The following is a 17,181-nucleotide window of genomic DNA, read 5'->3' on the forward strand; positions in this document are numbered from 1 at the left end:
GGGGCTGGGCGGGCACGGAGCGCGGACAGGGGAGAGAAAACCCGCCAGAGCATCCCTGAAAGAGAGAATCCATCAGAGCATCCCTGAGAGAGAAAATCCACCAGAGAATCCCTGAGAGAATCCATCAGAGAATCCCTGAAAGAGAAAATCCATCGGAGCATCCCTGAGAGAATCCATCAGAGAATCCCAGACAGAGAAAATCCACCAGAGCATCCCTGAAAGAGAAAATGCATCAGAATATCCCAGACAGAGAGAATCCATCAGAATATCCCTGAAAGAGAAAATCCACCAGAGAATCCCTGAAAGAGAAAATCCATCAGAATATCCCTGAAAGAGAAAATCCATCAGAATATCCCTGAAAGAGAAAATCCACCAGAGCATCCCAGACAGAGAAAATCCACCAGAGCATCCCTGAAAGAGAAAATGCATCAGAATATCCCAGACAGAGAGAATCCATCAGAATATCCCCGGCAGAGAGAATCCACCAGAGCATCCCTTCTGCCTCCCCACCACGCTCCTTCCACCCACTCCGGGCTTTTCCAAACCTCGGATCTGCTGTGGGATGCCTGAACGAGGTATTTTTCCCCTTCGAGCTTAATGAGTCTGTGATTCTTTCTTTCAGAATTCATGTTTATCTGAATAACGCTTTTTATCCCAAAGTAAGATTTATGGACCCCAGTGCCAAAATTCGGCACTTTTAAAGTATGAAAGAGCAGCAGAACCATTAAAAAGAGCCAGCTGAAAATAACATTTTTTGTCCCAAAAGATCACCCAAAGTTTGTAAAGGATTTATTGACGCCAGTGCCAAAACTCAGCCACTTTTGGAGTATGAAATAGCAGCAGAACTATTAAAGAGCCAGGTGAAAACGTAGAGATGTAAACAAAGAACAGCCCATGATAAAAACAGAGCCCAAACCCTCGTACCCTTGGACCTGAAAATACCTCCCCACCCCTTCTTAGATCACTGTTTAAAGCCATCACCCCTTCAGACACTGCCCCAGGCATAATTTTAACTTGGCTGCCTCAAAATATCCAAAATCAGCAAGTAGAATAAGTCAAATCCCTGTTTAATGCATTCACCCCCCATTAACTGCCCAGCAGTTTCATTTCACAAAACCACACCACATTTATTTACCCAACAGAGAGAGAAAAATGACAAACACGATGCAAGTTTATTCCTTTATTGATAAATGTTTCCCAAACTTTCCAAACTGGATTGTTCAATTAAACACAAACTCACAAAAATACTTCCAGCCTAAAATCCTCGACGTCCTCTTTAGAAGACACAAAGGAAAAGCTTGCAAACCCCCCCCCCAAGATTCTGGTTTTGGAAACCTTGAGCTTCAGAGTTGGCTTTTTAAATAAGATCTTTAAGATTAATTTACAAAATGCAATATAACTATGTGATACAATGCATGGCCTTGAGATCTGCAGGACAGTGAAGGATCTTCAAACATCTTGAGCTGATGAAGAGGAAGGGGCTATTTGGCTTCTTTGTATCCTAGAGGGGAAAAGGGAGAGAAAAGTTATTGACAGCATCCCTGCTCCAGGCTAGGGGATATTCCAGAATTCCAAGGAATAGGGATTCCAATATAATTGGGAATGTACAGAGAAGCTGCTCATGGTGGTCAGATGACCAGAAATTGTTATTATCCACAAGAAACTTAGATTCTTTGCTAGACCACTCAGTGAAAATAATAATACTCATCATTCTCCACCAGTGCGAGTTGTGACATCTGATCACAAAAAGCATCACAGAAAGTTCTGGAGATGGCAATTCCAGGCAACCCAGAGAAAAATGGATCATGAAAAACAGGAAGAGGCACTCCCAGAATCAAAATCCTTCTTCATAAATTAAACAAGAGCCAGCCCCAAACACAGGTGACACCACTTGTGTGGACAGAGCTATCCAGTGAAACATTTCCAACATTTTTTATATCCTGAAGGCAGATGGTTTCCAAGATAAGAAATGGGCACTGAGAGCTCCTTGTGGCTATTTCCCAGATTAGCAGCTCCACAAGACTCATCCCCAGCATGTCAGCTCCAAGGAACACCTCAGGGACTTCAACAACACCATTAGATCCCTTAAATATTCATTCTGATGCTCATTTAAGTTCTACATAAGTATTCTGCTGGGAGAAATCACATTAGGAGCTTTTTGTTGTTGAAGACTGGACTGTAATCAGCTAAATGCTGGTCACAGACCCACGTGAATTGTTCACTAACAACTGTGTTTTATTTACTGATTCTGGAAGCTTTTCACTGAGGCTGAGGACTAAGAACTCACCAGTCATCCTGGTTCAAGAGGTAGCAGCAACCACACCCACTTTCTGGGCAGCTTCTTTCTTGGCTTGGTGAGCCTGCAGCACTGCCACAGCCTCCTCCACCTGGGGACACAAATCCAGTGAGATTTCCTGATTTTCTGCCTGCTCAGAGGTACCCACACACAAAAAAAGGAACACAGCAGCTCACCTTGGACCGGAGGGACTCTGGAGATTCCAGCATGTGCAGCAGCTCTGAGTTGTCAATCTCTAGCAGCATTCCTGTGATCTTCCCTGCCAGGCTGGGGTGCATAGCTTGGATCAGAGGGAACAAACGTTCTCCTGAGGGGAAAAAAAAGCAGTTCAGACGAGGAGTTTTGATCTTTGAAACCTGAGGGAATGAAAAATGATCGGTGAGCAGTGGGGTTTTACTCACCCAGCATTTGTTTCTGCTCCTGGGGAGGGGCAGAGGCCAGCATGGAGGCTGTCAGTGGCTCCTGGCCCTGCACATGCACTGCAGGCTGAGGTGCCTGAAAAGGGAAGACAAGGGTTCTGGAATAAGCATGAGGCTGATTGCTTCATATTTAGACAATTCTAAGATGTTCCCTCCTCAAACACAATCTCTGTCAAGCCTACAGAACACCTCAGCTTCAGAAAAGGGCAGGTAAGGTGGCCTTGGTTTACAAACACTCCCTGCAAGTCTTGAGCTCAAAACCCTGGAATGTCACACAGGAGCACCATAAATATCTTACAAAAACTGGGTCAAACATCATGAGATGTTGAGAAAGCCAGGTGTGGATGGTGCTCTTTCCTTCAATGATACCCCAGTGAGAACTTGGCAAAGAGAAGAGACTTAAATGATTGCAAAACAGGAACAAAGAACCAAGAAAAATATCCTTACAGCCAGTCTGGCTACTAAAGGGCTTGTGAGTACAAGACAGATAAACCAACCAGGGTGCCCCTGGCAAAGGCACAACTGCCAGGTCTTTAAATTCCAAATTAGGACTGTCTGGGCCATAAAAGCAGCTTGAAGTTTCAATAAAAATATTTCAGTTGCATGTGAAACCGCAGGGACTTCCCAGCCCAGCCCCTGGTGGTACCTGCAGAGGTTGGACACCTGGGTGTGGGCTGCGGACACTTGAGGCATATTTGTAAGGAGGGACAGCCCTGGGAGCAGGGGCAGCTACAGGAGGACGGGGAGCCAAATTCTGTGCTGCTGTGCCAACACCTGCAAAGGAAGGAGAACACGGTGACAAACACCTGCAGCAACGTGCAAACAAGTTGGGATGTCTGGTTTTAATTCTGAATTCAAACTGTGCCCTGCATGGTGGTACTTCTTTAGAAACCAAAGTGTAGCTGGTTACTTCAGGAAGGGGGTGTTCTCCCTAGGACCAATCCATAGATTCCACAGCTTTTGTTTTGCAGTTGATCAGTGGAAAAAAAAAAAAGAATTTGGATGCTTTCCTCTGCAAGCAAAATCCATAAGATACAGAGATTTTTGAGTGGTGTTTGTTGCAGAGGTGTAGAGATGAATCCCAAACCAATGAAGAACCCATCTGGATTTCCACTGCTGTGCTGCAGCACCAAGTGCCCCCAGAGCTGCACAGGGAGGACACAGGTGCCAGCTCTGCTCTTTGCACACATCCCAAGTCTGACAACCATCTCCGGGAGTAAAAGTCGAGTCTCCACAGCATCCTCCTCCCTCCCAGAGGAGGGGAAAAGCCCAGGAGGAGACTCCTCCTTACCAACTCTCTGTGCAGCAGCGGGGAGGCCGCGGGAGGCCGGAGCATTGGCCGGGGCCAGGTGGCGCAGGGCGGGCCGGGGCCCCGACTGGCGCATGGCACTCGGCATTCCCTGGAAACCTGGGGGATGGAATGAGGGCAAATCATCAAAAGGGAACCGGCTGGCAAAGCAGGACAGTCAGCTAAAGGGGTGGTGCACGGGAAGAATTCAAGAGAATCACAGGATATGGTGAGTATTGGAAGGGACACACAAGGATGGGAGTGCAGCTCCTGGCCTTGCACGGGACCATTCCCACAAAGGAAAGAATTAATTGTTCCTGGTGGGAACAGCCCCCACCCACCTCCCAAAGGGTTCTACAACCAAAACAGCCTCTGGCACTCTCACCTTGAGGTCTCCCTCCTTGCTGCCATCGTGGGTTGGGTCTCATCTGTGTCATTTGGTTGGGTGCATAGTAAGTGGGTCTGCTCTGAGCCTGCAGGAAGATCAGATAAGCTCAGAGTAAACATCCCAGTGCATCACAAACATTGTTTACAACGTGCCAGGACTCAGCACTCAGCTTGGATTAAGAGAAAAGGCAGCTGGCAAATCACAGAATTAACTCCACTGCTGCACCCCTCATCAGGAACTGTTGCTTACAGGCACATGAGAAAAGCTCAGTGAGATGAACACAGAATAAAAACCCCCACAGCAGCTCACCTGAGGCACGGCAGGCATGAAATACCCTCCAGCAGCAGGCTGGAACTGGTTGATGATGGTGTTGGCAGGCAGGGCCCTCATGCCAGCGATGCGTTGCATGTACTGGTTGGTGAGATGAGCCTTCCTCTCCTCCTTCCTCTGGGCCAGTGCCACATAGAGGGGCTTGGAGCCCACGATGCGCCCGTTCATCTCTGTCACAGCTTTGGTGGCCTCCTCTGGAGAGGAAAAGCAGACAAAGCCAAACCCTTTGCTCCGTCCATCTTCCAGCATCACCTGCAGTGAAGATCAGTTGCTAATGGAGTACCAGTACAGCTGAGCTGAAGAATCTGTGTTTGTTTGTTTTTTTTTTTTTTTTTTTTTTTAGATCTTAGGTAGGATATAACTTTGTTGCAGAGGTGTAGAGACAGGTTCTCATGAAGAGCTACCTGTCTGGATTTGCTCTGCGTTGCTGTCAGCACCATGTGTCCCCAGGCCCACACTGCACAGTAAGGAATGGGAAAGATTTGGTGCAGTTCTAAATGCACAGAGGAAAAGTGCCACTTCATGCTTATCACCTCAAGCAAGCATGTTTGTCACTTCCTGCCTCCCCTTTTGGGAAGTTTTTAGTAAAATCCCACTATTTACTAGACAAGGTGTTTTCAGAATCACAATAACCACAGGTTAAGAACAGCTCTTTAATTCCATGTCACACAACAATTCCGTCTTCAGGCTTTAAAATCCAAGTAACCCCCAAATCCCACAATACCTTGGCACTCGTTATTGACCCAAAAGGTGAGAACTCCTTCCTCAGTTTTTCATCATCTATAGTGTCATCTAGGTTTTTAATGTACAGGTTAACACCCTGGAAGGGAGAGAACAGCACGACATCCACAATATTAAAAAAAGAAAAAAAAAAAAAATCTTAAACGCATCAACTGTTACCCATCTGCCTGTAATTTATCTGAAAACTCTTAATTTAGCATCATGTTCCTTCCACACCACCCAAAGCTGAAGGTGATAAATGTTGCAAAGGCGTAGAGACAAGTCCCACTGTGGTGAAAGGGAGCTTGTCTGGATTTCCTCTGCCTTCCTGTGGCATCATCACATGTCCCCAGTCCAGCACTGCACCTCAGGGACTGGGGGAGTTTCAGATGCCACCTCTGACACGACCCAGTTCTGCCACAAATTACAGAGAGCAGTGCAGAGTTGTGCTGCCTCTTCCCATCCCTCCAGGGATCTCCATTTGAAAGTCAAGGGGACTTCATGCCTGTTGTCTCACATCCCCCTAAACACTTTCAATGCCAATACTAAGCCCTGATGTCCCCTTTGCCACCAAACACCACGGAGACACCTCTTGTGTTTTAACCCAATAACTGGAAATTCCTTAAACAGACCAGAAACAGTGCTTAAATTGAGAAAAACCGATTATTCACCTGGTACCTGCTGAGTCTCTCCTGTTTTAACTGTTCAAATCTTCTTTTCAGCTCTGCCTGGCGCTCAGCCTTCTTCTGTGCTCTGCCCACAAACAGCATTTTGCCATTCATGTCCTTCCCGTTCATTTCTTCCACTGCCTGCACAGAGGGGGTTCAAGAGGAAACTCTCAGCTGCTGCAGCAGGACAGCCCCGATCCTGTCACAGCAGGACTGCCCAGAGCTGACGTTGTGTCCCTGCCTGTCAGTCAATAAATCAGAGTTTGCACGTTACCTTTGCACCCTTCCTGTTAACAACAGGCTCCATAAAGACCAGCTCAAGTTATCACCCAGATCAAGCTGCCACGCCATAGAAAACTAACTTGGAAATGCATCCCCACCCTTTCTTGTAATTAATTTTACATTTTAACAAGCATTCTGCTTAGAAAAGACCATTTTGGAGCAATGTTCTCACTCTAGGTGCCCTCCTCCTTCAGCCCTGCACTGTAGCATTTCTTCAGCAATTAACATTCTTGATTATACCACTGCACTCTGAGTGGATCTAGGAAACTGGAGGAGTGCCAAGTTACCCTTGAATGTCAAGCTATTAAGGTGCAAAAGGTTTCCAAGTTCCCACATCTAGAAGAGGTTATGCCCAAGGCAGAATTTTCTTCCATTTCAAAAAACAGGCTCCCAAGATAAACCAAGTTTTTCTTCTCTGAAGTTATCCAAGTAAGATAAAAATTAGTCCTACCTTGTTGGCTTCTTCATGCTTTTCAAAGCTTACAAAGCCAAAGCCTTTGGATTTTCCAGTGGGGTCTGTCATCACTTTAACACTCAGAGTTTTACCTGTTACCAAGGGACAGGGTTAGTAAAATATCAAAAGTATTTCAAGATTATTAAATTCCATGTAATAGCTCCAGTCCTCAGCCTTAAAGTAGGGACTTCCACAGTAGCACTCAAACTACCACATTTCATGAAATTCACAGCCTCAATAAAAGTATTTCTGTATTTACCATATTTGCCAAAGAGCTCCTTTAGTCTTTCATCATCCATGTCATCCCCGAAGTTTTTAATGTAGACATTGGTGAATTCCTTTGCCTTGGCTCCCAGCTCAGCCTCCCTCTCTTTACGAGACTTGAATCTCCCAACAAATCTGTAAGATAAAAAAAAAAAAAAAAAAGGAAAATCCCAATAAACAGATCAGCTTCAAGAGCAAAAAAATAACGTGTGACTTGTGGCGAGGCAAAAAAAAATAAAATAAAATGAGTGTGCAGTAGGAGCTGGGAATGGGGACAAGAAAGGATGACAGCACAGGACAACAAAGAGGCCACAGAGCAACCAGAAAAATCACCTGTGCTGTGGCTGGCCAAGGACTCCCACTGGCCCTAGACAGAACCCACCCCAGCCCACTGGCAAATCGAGGCTCGCTCAGGGAAAACCCACCAGTCCTGGAATGGAGGGGTAGCAGGCCATGGCTTGGGCAGGGTCACTCACCAGCCCTGGAGTGGAGAGGTAGCAGGCCAAGGCTTGGGGCCAGGAGAACCAGTGCCTTGTGTGTCCCTGTTAATACCGAGATGCATCCCGGAGCATGTGAGCGCTGCTGCTGCCGCCTGTGACACTCACACTTTGCGGTCGTTGAGCAGCATGCCGTTCATCTTCTCGATGGCCCTATCTGCTGCATCCTGCGTCTCAAAGTGCACAAAGGCGTAGCCCTTAGAGCCATTCTCATCACACACCACCTGCAGGAGGAGCGAGCAAAGGAAGCTGTCAGTGTCCCTTCCTCTGCCACGGGGCCAGAGGGTGAAAAATGTGTTGCTGACAAGGGGCAGACGCCACCCGTGTGTCACATTCCTGCACTTCCTAACCAGGTCTGATGTAATCTCAGCAATCTCTGAGCTTTTGGTCAACTCTGCCTTTCAGAGATTCTGTTTTAACACTAAGGTTTGATCTCTGTAGGCACCGTTCATCTGAAGACTTGGTGAACTTTGTGTATGGCCCTGCAGAACACTGGGATAAAATGTGTCCCAAGCAGGGAAAAATGATCCCAAAGTTCATTTGTGTTCACAGAGGTGTTGTGGACTTTAGGCTTGAATTTTGGGATGGAGAATCTCCGTTGTAACAACACCCAGCACCCCCCCTCCACACACCAGAGCCTGACTCGTGCTGTGCAGATTTATGGGTTTTTTTTCAGAATATTCTGTGATCCTTAACACTTAACAAGAAGTGTCCCTTCCACTACCTACACTCAAATCTCTGATCATGTCCCCACCCTAAAAGAACTGGACAATGTAACCACATCTCACCTTGCAGGACAAAATGTTTCCAAACGCCGAGAATGTGTCGTAAAGTGCCTTGTTATCAATGGATTTATCCAGGTTCTTGATGAAGACATTCCCAACCCCTGACTTCCTCAGGGAAGGGTCCCTCTGAGACCACATGATGCGAATGGGTTTCCCTTTGATCACATCAAAATTCATGGTATCCAGAGCTCGCTCAGCTGCAAGAGAAGCCAAGAACGGATTTCTGAGGTTGGTTAAAAAATAAAAGTTTCCAGTGGGTTTGTGAACCTTTTCTCTGAATTTTACTCAGCTCACGGAGGCATCTGGGGTCTTATCAGAGGTGAACAATGACTTTTAACTCAATTTTTCAAGGGAGGTCTTTGCAGCACAGTCACTAAGTACATAAAAGGTCACACAGACTTTAAATTTACATTATAGCAATGTATTCACCACCACAGCAAAATGGATACCAAAATGCCTGGTTTATTAGCTATATTCGGAATTATTATAAAGGTAAATTACTCCACCCAAAGAAGGAAAGGAAAAACAGGAAACTCTGGTAAAAAAAAAAAAAAAAGGGAAGTAAAAGAAGCGACTGCGTGGCTGTTTTGCTTTTCATGAAGCTCACATCTCCCCATCCTCATTTCTATTCAGAGAGAAGGATCATCTCCCTGTCAGGTCAGGGAAAATGTGCACGAACACATGGCTGGCTGTGAGGACATGAGTCAGCTTCTACATAACTTATGTGGCCAAAAAACGATTCCCAAGTTGCTCAAGCTAAAGATGACAAGAGAGTTGAGAAAATTCTGGGGGAGAAAAAGGTCTGTACAGCCCATCTGATTAACAGGGAAGTGTTTATCTAAACTCTCAAACTCCAGCACTGTCATTCTAACCTGCACTGAAACCCCCCTCCATGAGGCTATTTCTGCTGCCTGCTGGTGTATAAAAAGGATCATTACATACACACATCAGGATCTTGTTCATAAAATTGAGATGCTTGCACTGTTCTGTGCCAGAAAACACTCCCAGCATGCAGCAAGCAGAGAAGAAAGAAAACCTCTTAATTCCCAGCATGGAGAGGGCAAAGAGATGGAAAGATGTGCATTAAAATCAAGGAAAATTAACAGGGCAGAACCCAAGTTTTCCAAATTTGTTTGGCTTAGTTCTCCCAGGCCACCTTCACCCTGTGGTATTTGCTGATTAGATTTCAGGAGCAGAAAATTAAAGGAAAAGACTGATCTGAACCACCTTGCACGTGATTTGGGGTCATGCCTGAGTGACTACTCAGCATGTCCCAAAACTACCACCAGGAATTCCAATGGAATATTTGGAATACCAAAGCCTGCACCCCCTACCCCCAGTGCCAGCTTCCACTACTGCATGGAAGCTTCTTAGAATTTTTCATCTGCCTTGAAATGTGTTTTTTTTGTTCTTGCTGCTTTTTAAATTGAAGTGGGACCATCGCTGTTCTCCCCACGCACAAATCCAGCTGGAAAAAAAAAAAAATACAATTTAAAGATTCCAACAGCTCTGTTTCGACCAAGGTGTTAAACACAATTAACTGCCAGGCTATAATGACTCCTCAGCTGCTGCTCCAAGTCCATGCAGGCCAGGTTCTTCCTGCAGTCCTTTCCTAGTGTAGGCAGCTCAGCTCAGCCGGTGCAGCTCAAATTTGGCAGTGTTTATTTATAGCAGGCAGAGGTCCTGCAGAAGCATGTGCTGGCAAAGGCACAAACTGGGTGGGTAAGAGCATTTGCAGCAGAACAGGCTCCTGCTGGAAGGTGACAAGCCATGGCTGTAACCAGGGGGAGTTGTGAAGGCTCCAAAGCAGTCAGGAAGTTCCTCCCGGTTCTTCCAAGCTCCCCGAGCAGATATTTATTATTGCACTGCTCTTTCAGCAGGTTGCTACTGTTCCACTCTATTATTACACCGAGTTTGAAATTCGCCCAGACGCTTGAGGTGAAAGCCCTGCATGGATTCCCTCAGGGATGGGTTCCACACCCACAGGTGGAAACGAAACCCCACTACACACCAGGACCTCAGAAAACCTGTAAGGGATCTGCAAGAGTTCTGCGAGTGACTCACACCAAGCACATCTGATTCATTTCCTTCATCTGAGCAAACACCTTCTCATTTTCTTCTATTTAAGCCACAAAGCTTCAGCCATTTCGGTTCCTGTATCTGTTTCTCTCCCACTGGTTCCTGTCATCCTTCCAGCAGACTCAACTGCAGCTCATACAGAACATTTTAAACACATTTCGCAGCCCCTTTCAGGCTTCCTTTTCATTCCCTTTCTGAATAGGGAGAGCACCTGAACACTCAGTGCAGTTTGCCCCAGGCCTCAGGAGCAATTAACCTCCCCTGCAGATGCAGAATTAACACAATGCTGGGATTAGTGGCTGTGGTTTGAGCAGCATGAAGACCTGATAACGAACCTCACACCCCAAGATTCACACAGGAGAAACTCCACACAAGGAGTTTTATTCTCCCCAAAACTCCGGGCTCTCACTTAGGTCACTGAGCAAAAAAGTCCTGATAAGGAAAGCACACAGTGCAAATTTAGCCACTTATTAAAAAAAAAAGAGATGGTGCATATTCAAAAGAATTAAATTCCTCAATCACTGAGGTTCCAACAAAATGCTGCTGCACTGAAGCTGGTGTCAGTACCAACTCCTCCTTTTTAATTTCACAATTTGCCTTACACAGCTCCTCCTTTACACGGTCTTCAAGGAGGAGAACAAACAAGTTTATCTCCACTTTTCTACAAAAACACGCATCTATTCCCACCCCTGGGATCCTCCTTAGCTTGGGAAACATTCTGTTTTTCCTACACTTTCAGAACACCTTATCTCTGCAGCCAAACCGAAGTTTCTCTGCTTCATTACCCCGAGTTGTCATTTCGTGACTCTCAATGTTTGGAATTCAATTGCATGGAACGCATGAAGAGAAATCCAGCTTGTTTGCCGAGTTTGTTTTCTTCCCTTTCTTCACAGAGTCAAAAAGAATAAATATTAACAACCACTGCTGAGCCTGAAGTAGCCAGAACTTTGAAGTGTTTCCTTACCCTGCCTATCACAGCATGACAGGCTCAGAATTCAGCATTCCCTGGTTACTACAGCAAGGAACTGCAATCAAAACCGGCAGAGCTCATTTTCCCTAAAAATAACCTCTCTGCAGCAAACTACTGCCAGTTAGACAATGCCTGTCCGGTATCATTCCAGCAGCTAAAAAACTGTGAAGAAAAACACAACTTTTGGCCCAGTTTGGACACAGGAACTTGGAAGTGCAAAGCACACTCATGATGTGACAGTGTGACCCTGAAATGGGGAAAGAGTTCTGGCTGCTTGATTTGCTCTGTGGACACAGGGGCAAAGTCCTGCTTTAGAAGAAAAAAAACCCAAAAAAACCAATTAAAACATTGCTTTCTTTACATTTATAAAGCCCTCACCCTTCCACAAAAGGTGCCAGGGAAATGTAAACTATCATTTATCAACCTTTTTAACACCTATAGCAGTTCAAACGTACAATGTGTCCACCAGAAGTCCGCAGAGCACTAAACCTCCTGATTACTGTAAGCAGCTACTCCCAACCATAAATCCAACCAGATTCCCACAGTGCTCCCCTCAGCTTTTCTCAGATTTAGTGGGATGAAGCCCAAATGCATTTCTGATTGTGCATTCCTAAAAGAAAACACAAAATTCCTCCTCCTCGCAGGAAGCCTCATGCAGGCAAGTGCCACCTTGAAAACAGTCCAAATTTCTGCATTTTACAACAAAAATTATATTCTTAATAATCAAGTTCGTTTAGGAGAGACCACAGCCCTCTTCCAATCTCTCTGTCCATATCCTGCTGCATTACATGGAGTGCAGCAGCTGGGTGTTTTTTTTATGCAGGCTAACAGAGGTTCCAGTTTTACAGAGAAATTCAGAAATTCACATGTCTTCATGAGGGCAGGAGCAGTTTGATTATTTCCCTGTCACGATATTCACTCAATGATTAGGTTTAAACCACTTGACCTTCTAAGACCCACCAGTAACAAGACACCACCTACTTGCTCCAAGTAGCACTTGGAGCCCAGGAGTTGCCTAAAATGTCTGCTGCCTCCCCAGCAGCCCAGAATGGTGCAACCTCCCCCGAAATTCCTGCCTGTTTATTACCATAAAAGATTACCTTGGAATACATTGGGAAGGCCCCCAATTTGTACGGGGTGCAGTAAAGCCAGTGATCCCTTCTGAGATCGCTCTTCTCTGCTTTGAGAGAACTTTATCTACACTTCTGCACCCCATCTCCACAAAATTTATCTAATCCAAGCTGGAGTTCCTTCCTGGCTTTGTTTCTGCTGCTTGTTTTTATTCCTCTGCTCCTGCAAAATGAGATCAGAGCCTAAGGAAGGCAGGTGAGCAGGGATAACTTTGTTCAGCACATAAATAGACCAAAGTGGTTTTATAAAAGGCACTCAGGGCAGGATGGGACCACAAATGCAGGCTCTCAGGTTCCTTCTTTGTCACTGAGAATCTTTAAAACACAAATACACTGCCCAAGAAAAAAAAAAAAAAGCTTTTTTGGGAGTGCCATGAATGAGAAGTTATGCAGTGGGGTGCATATCAGCTTTTAATCAGCATGACAAGGGAAAGGATCAGAAGTGCTCAATCAGATCAATCCAAGGAAATACCATGAGAAGGAAACGCCCTGGGGGAGGATGGAAACTCTGCAAAAATGTAAAGAAAACCTAGCAGAGGCTAAAGGAAAATTTACTTGTTGCTGAAGTCTGTGCTGCTGTAAACTGATCCTGAATTCAAGGCAAAAGTTCACTCTCATCTCTACTTGGATGCCTCTACCACGATGCTGTTAAACCCCAGCACGGAGCAATAAACTTGCAGCAGTCAGCAGGCAGAGCTCTGAAAACTGGGGCAGAAAACGCTGACCCATTTTCCTTCCAGAAAAGACGTGTTCCAAAATGACCTCTCCTGTCCCATCTTTCACGTGCTGCTCCAGCTCTGCAACACCTGGCTTTGAGCAGGAAACAAAGTGTGAAAAAAAGAGTCTGGCAAGAGCAAAGCAAATGTGGCTCCTGCACATGAGACAACCTGGTTTCCCACACATTGAATAAAGTGTTTTATTTCACTTTAAAGCAAGAACACCACTTCCCAAACTGGGAGGCACATCCAGCTGCTTGAACACAGCAGATATTAAATTATTAAACTGGGAGTGTGTGGAGCTGCCAGAGGAACACGCACTTAACTGAGCACCCAACCAGGGCTAACTTCTCCGAACTTTCTCTTCTAGGACTGGCTGCACAAATCCCCACAAAACCAGCCCCAAACTAACCCAGAATGAAGTCAAACACAGCGGGGACTGCTGTCTTATGCGAGGAACACACAAATCTCTGAAATTTGGGTATCAGTGCAAGAAACGGGCATATTTAAAAAAGATATCAGTGCGTTTGCAGAGCATTTTGTAAACATCAAGCGATCACCAGAAAGGGACGGCTCACCCTGTAACCTCGTGGTGGGCAACAAGTGAATTAGTAGGGGAAAAAAGGGAAAAACGAGAGGGGGGAAAAGCCACGGATGAGGCCGCAATTGTCACTTACCATCTGCGGGCTGCTGGAAATTGACGTAGGCGTAGCCCAGGGAGCGGCGGGTGATCATATCCCTGCAGACCCGAATGGACAGCACGGGGCCAGCCGGGCTGAACTTCTCATAGAGCATGGCCTCGGTGATATCGGGGTGCAGGTCCCCCACGTACAGCGAGGCCATGGGGTAACTGCTGGCGGCCGTGTTCATCTTCCCCCACCTCGGCGCTCTCAACCACGCGGGTTTGTCACTTGGGGGATACTCAAGTCAAGCTCCTTATAAATATTAATTCTAGGGGAACAGTTAAAAGTCTTAATTAAAGCCTAAGCGGAGGTCAGGCAAAAGCTTGGGACAAGGGGGGTGGGCACCAGGACACAGAGCAGCTGAGAGGGTTGTGCAAGCTCGAAAAATCAGCAAAAACACCCCAAAGTTAATCTTCCTGGATCCAAAATCCACACGCCGGCTGCCGAGCGCTTTGAGGTAAAAACCTCCTAAAAGTCTCCAACGTTTCTTTTTTTTTTTTTTTCTTTTTTTTTTTTTTTTTTTTGCTTCGGTTTAAGCCCGGATTCTGCAGAGCGGCGGCCCGTTGATTTTCTGGGGAAACAAAAATAAATAAATAAATAAATCAATAAATCTCGTACACGCACTAACACAACTAACTCCTTTTAAAACCTAGATAGCCTGAAGGTATTATAAATAAACCACGGCGGCTGTGGCGGGGCGGCACGCGGCGGCCGGAGGGCAGGCGGGCAGGGCGCGGCCGCCGCCTCCACCGCCGCGCTCCCGGTAACACCGCGCTCCCCCCACCCCCCCCGAGCCTTCCCAACCCCGCGGCACCGACCCGGGGCAGGGTCGGCGGTGCCGGGCCCGAGCCGAACTCACGCGGTGCGGCCGCGGCGGGCGGAGGGGCGGCGGTTTCGGCGGGCGGCCCCTTTATAGGCGCCGCGGCGGCGCGAGTGGGCCGCGGTGCCGCCGAGAGGAGGCGGCCGGGCCCGGCCCGGAGCGCCCCCCGCCGCACGCAGCGCCCCCCAGCGGGCGGGAGGACCCGCCGCCGGCTCCCCGCCATTTCGGGGCGGCCGCGGGAGAACGGGGCGGCTTTGGGAATTGTCAAAATTGATCGTTGTTGGGAGTTATGGGGCTTCCCTAATTAGTTTTAGGATAGTAAAGGCGAGGAGATGCTGGAGAGGGGTCACAAAGATGATTTGGGGTCTGGAGCATCGCCCTCATGAGGGGAAGTGCGGCTGGTCAGTCTGGAGAAGGGACGGCTGAGGGGGGATCCCATAAACCCATAAAATATCACCAAGGGGTGTCAAAGGATGGTGCCAGACTGTTCAGTGTTTCCCAGCAAAGAGCACAAACTAAAACACAATTTTCACCTCAGCGTTTAGGGACAGACAATCCCCTGTGGGCAGCTGGCAGAGAGATGGATCCATACAACAAAAAAACCCCAGAGGAGTTTTTGGGGTTGTTTCCTCTCCCACCCCATCCTACACATGCCGATGTCTCGCAGGGCACCATAAAACACAAAAAATCCAGAGAAGCCTCCTGAGGAGAGCGGGGCCATGGGACCAGGGCAAGCAGAGGAATTCACCAGAAGAGCAAACAATTCCTCTGGGATTGTTCTCACTGCTCCAAGCTCTGGTTTTGGAGGTGTCGCTGGCAGCGGGATAAGGAGCAGTCAGAGCTGGAGCTGTTCCCACCGCCTCCTCCTCCTCCTCCTCCTCCTCCTCAGAGCATCATTTTGCCTCAAATAACCATGAATTCCAGCTGCCATCACGGGCTGCCCTGGAGCGGGACCAAGGCTCCTGATGTCTCGCCATGGGAGCGAGCTGCCAGCCCCTCTTCCCAGGGGGAGGCTTAAACAGCTCCCAGCAGAAAAGCTGCGGGAATGGGAAAGGGATTCACCCTCCCCTCTGCTGCTGTCCCGTGGCTTCACGCTCACGAGATCAGCTCCAGGGAGACCCGTAATTATCTATTTCCAGCATCTTCAGCGGAGCGTGAGGATTCAGTGATTCATCAGTGACCTTCAGGATCCATGGCTGTCCTGTTAAGGGGGACTAAAATAGTCTGTGGATACAGGCATTGTGGCTTTTCAATTGTTAAATTGCCTTTAATTTGCTCTAAAAGCAGGAGACAACATTATCATAAAAATGGGGTATGGCATCCTCGCCTTCACTACAGTGGAATAATCAAGAGTAGCAGAATAAGGGTAAAAATAGCAAAGCAAATTGTAGTGATTTGCAATATTTTCTGTCTTGAAAATCACAAGTGGCACAAATCCTCCTTCTCCCGGCCTCATCATTCTCCCAACAGCACGGCTGCACTGGTGGCATCACACCTGCCGCTGTTTTGTGCCTGGTCCTTCACAGCTGGCACCTCCTCCGCTGGGAAACCGGGGACTGACACAGGCATGCTCCTCTGGAAGTGTTCAGCTCCTGCTTTGACAGCTAAAGTCAAAACACAGCCCAGCTCCAAGAGCGTGTTTCCACATGAAACGCCCTTTGGCTGCAGCAGCCGCTGTGGCTGTGCTGTGAACGGCTCTGATTTGAAACATATTTAGTGACATTTGTGTTCCCTCCCAGGGGACTCCACAGTGCTGTGTCCTTCCTGCTCCATCCTTTTCACAGCCCCCCAGATGGGCTGGGGGTGCCCCACAGGGGACCCCACTGCTCCTGGAGCTCTCAACACACGAGTGCAGCTGCTCCTGGTGATCAGTGATACCTGAGATCCTCCCTGCTGGCCCTCTCGGCACCTTCAGCAGCGCCTGGAGCACAGGGGACATCTGTTAGTGGCTTTATCTGGCCAGGCCATCCCCACCCATGGTGCTGCCGGGTGACCCATCCATCATCCAGAGTCTGTGTCTGAGCTGTGCCCTCAGCCGTGGATGGTCACCCTAAAACATCACCCAATTCTCAGCACAGATGGCAGGTTTTCAAGCAAATGCTGCCCCCGGTTTAGGATTTCTCCTCCACGGCTTTAGGATTTCACCAGCAGATGGCAGGGCGGGATTGCTCCGCGAACAGAAAGGAGCGAGAACATTTCACCCAGGGCAGACAGCAGCAGAATGGAGATAAAACAATATTTTCATACAGGGGAATTTGGGAGAGCAGAATTTGGGAGGGTCTGGAGCAGAAAGGAGGGAGAACATTTCACCCAGACAGCAGCAGAAAGGAGATAAAGCAATATTTTCATACAGGGGAATTTGGGAGAGCAGAATTTGGGAGGGTCTGGAGCA

At 47.5% G+C, this 17,181-nt stretch overlaps 1 protein-coding gene and 3 non-coding genes across 5 annotated transcripts; all 4 read right to left on the reverse strand.

Moving 5' to 3' along the window:
* Nucleotides 1–1,165: 1,165 nt before the first annotated feature.
* Nucleotides 1,166–14,949, reverse strand: PABPC4 (poly(A) binding protein cytoplasmic 4). 2 transcript variants are annotated; one of them, XM_088178189.1, is made up of 16 exons: nucleotides 14,829–14,949; nucleotides 13,964–14,540; nucleotides 8,395–8,588; nucleotides 7,715–7,830; nucleotides 7,105–7,244; nucleotides 6,843–6,937; nucleotides 6,113–6,250; nucleotides 5,446–5,541; nucleotides 4,701–4,973; nucleotides 4,389–4,476; nucleotides 4,007–4,123; nucleotides 3,362–3,489; nucleotides 2,698–2,791; nucleotides 2,473–2,603; nucleotides 2,328–2,387; nucleotides 1,166–1,501 (listed from the first exon to the last, which is right to left on the reverse strand). In XM_088178189.1, the coding sequence occupies exons 2-16, from the start codon at nucleotides 14,154–14,156 to the stop codon at nucleotides 1,400–1,402; spliced, it is 1,965 nt and encodes a 654-aa protein (XP_088034315.1). In that variant the 5' UTR covers nucleotides 14,157–14,540; nucleotides 14,829–14,949; the 3' UTR covers nucleotides 1,166–1,399. The 2 variants fall into 2 exon arrangements, with proteins under 2 accessions (XP_088034315.1, XP_014741149.1); XM_014885663.2 differs by having other exon boundaries at nucleotides 2,288–2,387.
* Nucleotides 3,769–3,883, reverse strand: LOC148221306 (small nucleolar RNA SNORA55). Its single transcript, XR_015808362.1, has one exon. It is a non-coding gene; the product is annotated as a small nucleolar RNA SNORA55 (small nucleolar RNA).
* Nucleotides 5,083–5,210, reverse strand: LOC148221307 (small nucleolar RNA SNORA55). Its single transcript, XR_015808360.1, has one exon. It is a non-coding gene; the product is annotated as a small nucleolar RNA SNORA55 (small nucleolar RNA).
* On the reverse strand, nucleotides 5,699–5,834 carry LOC148221308 (small nucleolar RNA SNORA55). The gene has a single exon (XR_015808361.1). It is a non-coding gene; the product is annotated as a small nucleolar RNA SNORA55 (small nucleolar RNA).
* Nucleotides 14,950–17,181: the final 2,232 nt, after the last annotated feature.

This window comes from Sturnus vulgaris, chromosome 24, assembly GCF_052056855.1.
Source record: "Sturnus vulgaris isolate bStuVul1 chromosome 24, bStuVul1.hap1, whole genome shotgun sequence".
Lineage (NCBI taxonomy): Eukaryota > Metazoa > Chordata > Aves > Passeriformes > Sturnidae > Sturnus > Sturnus vulgaris.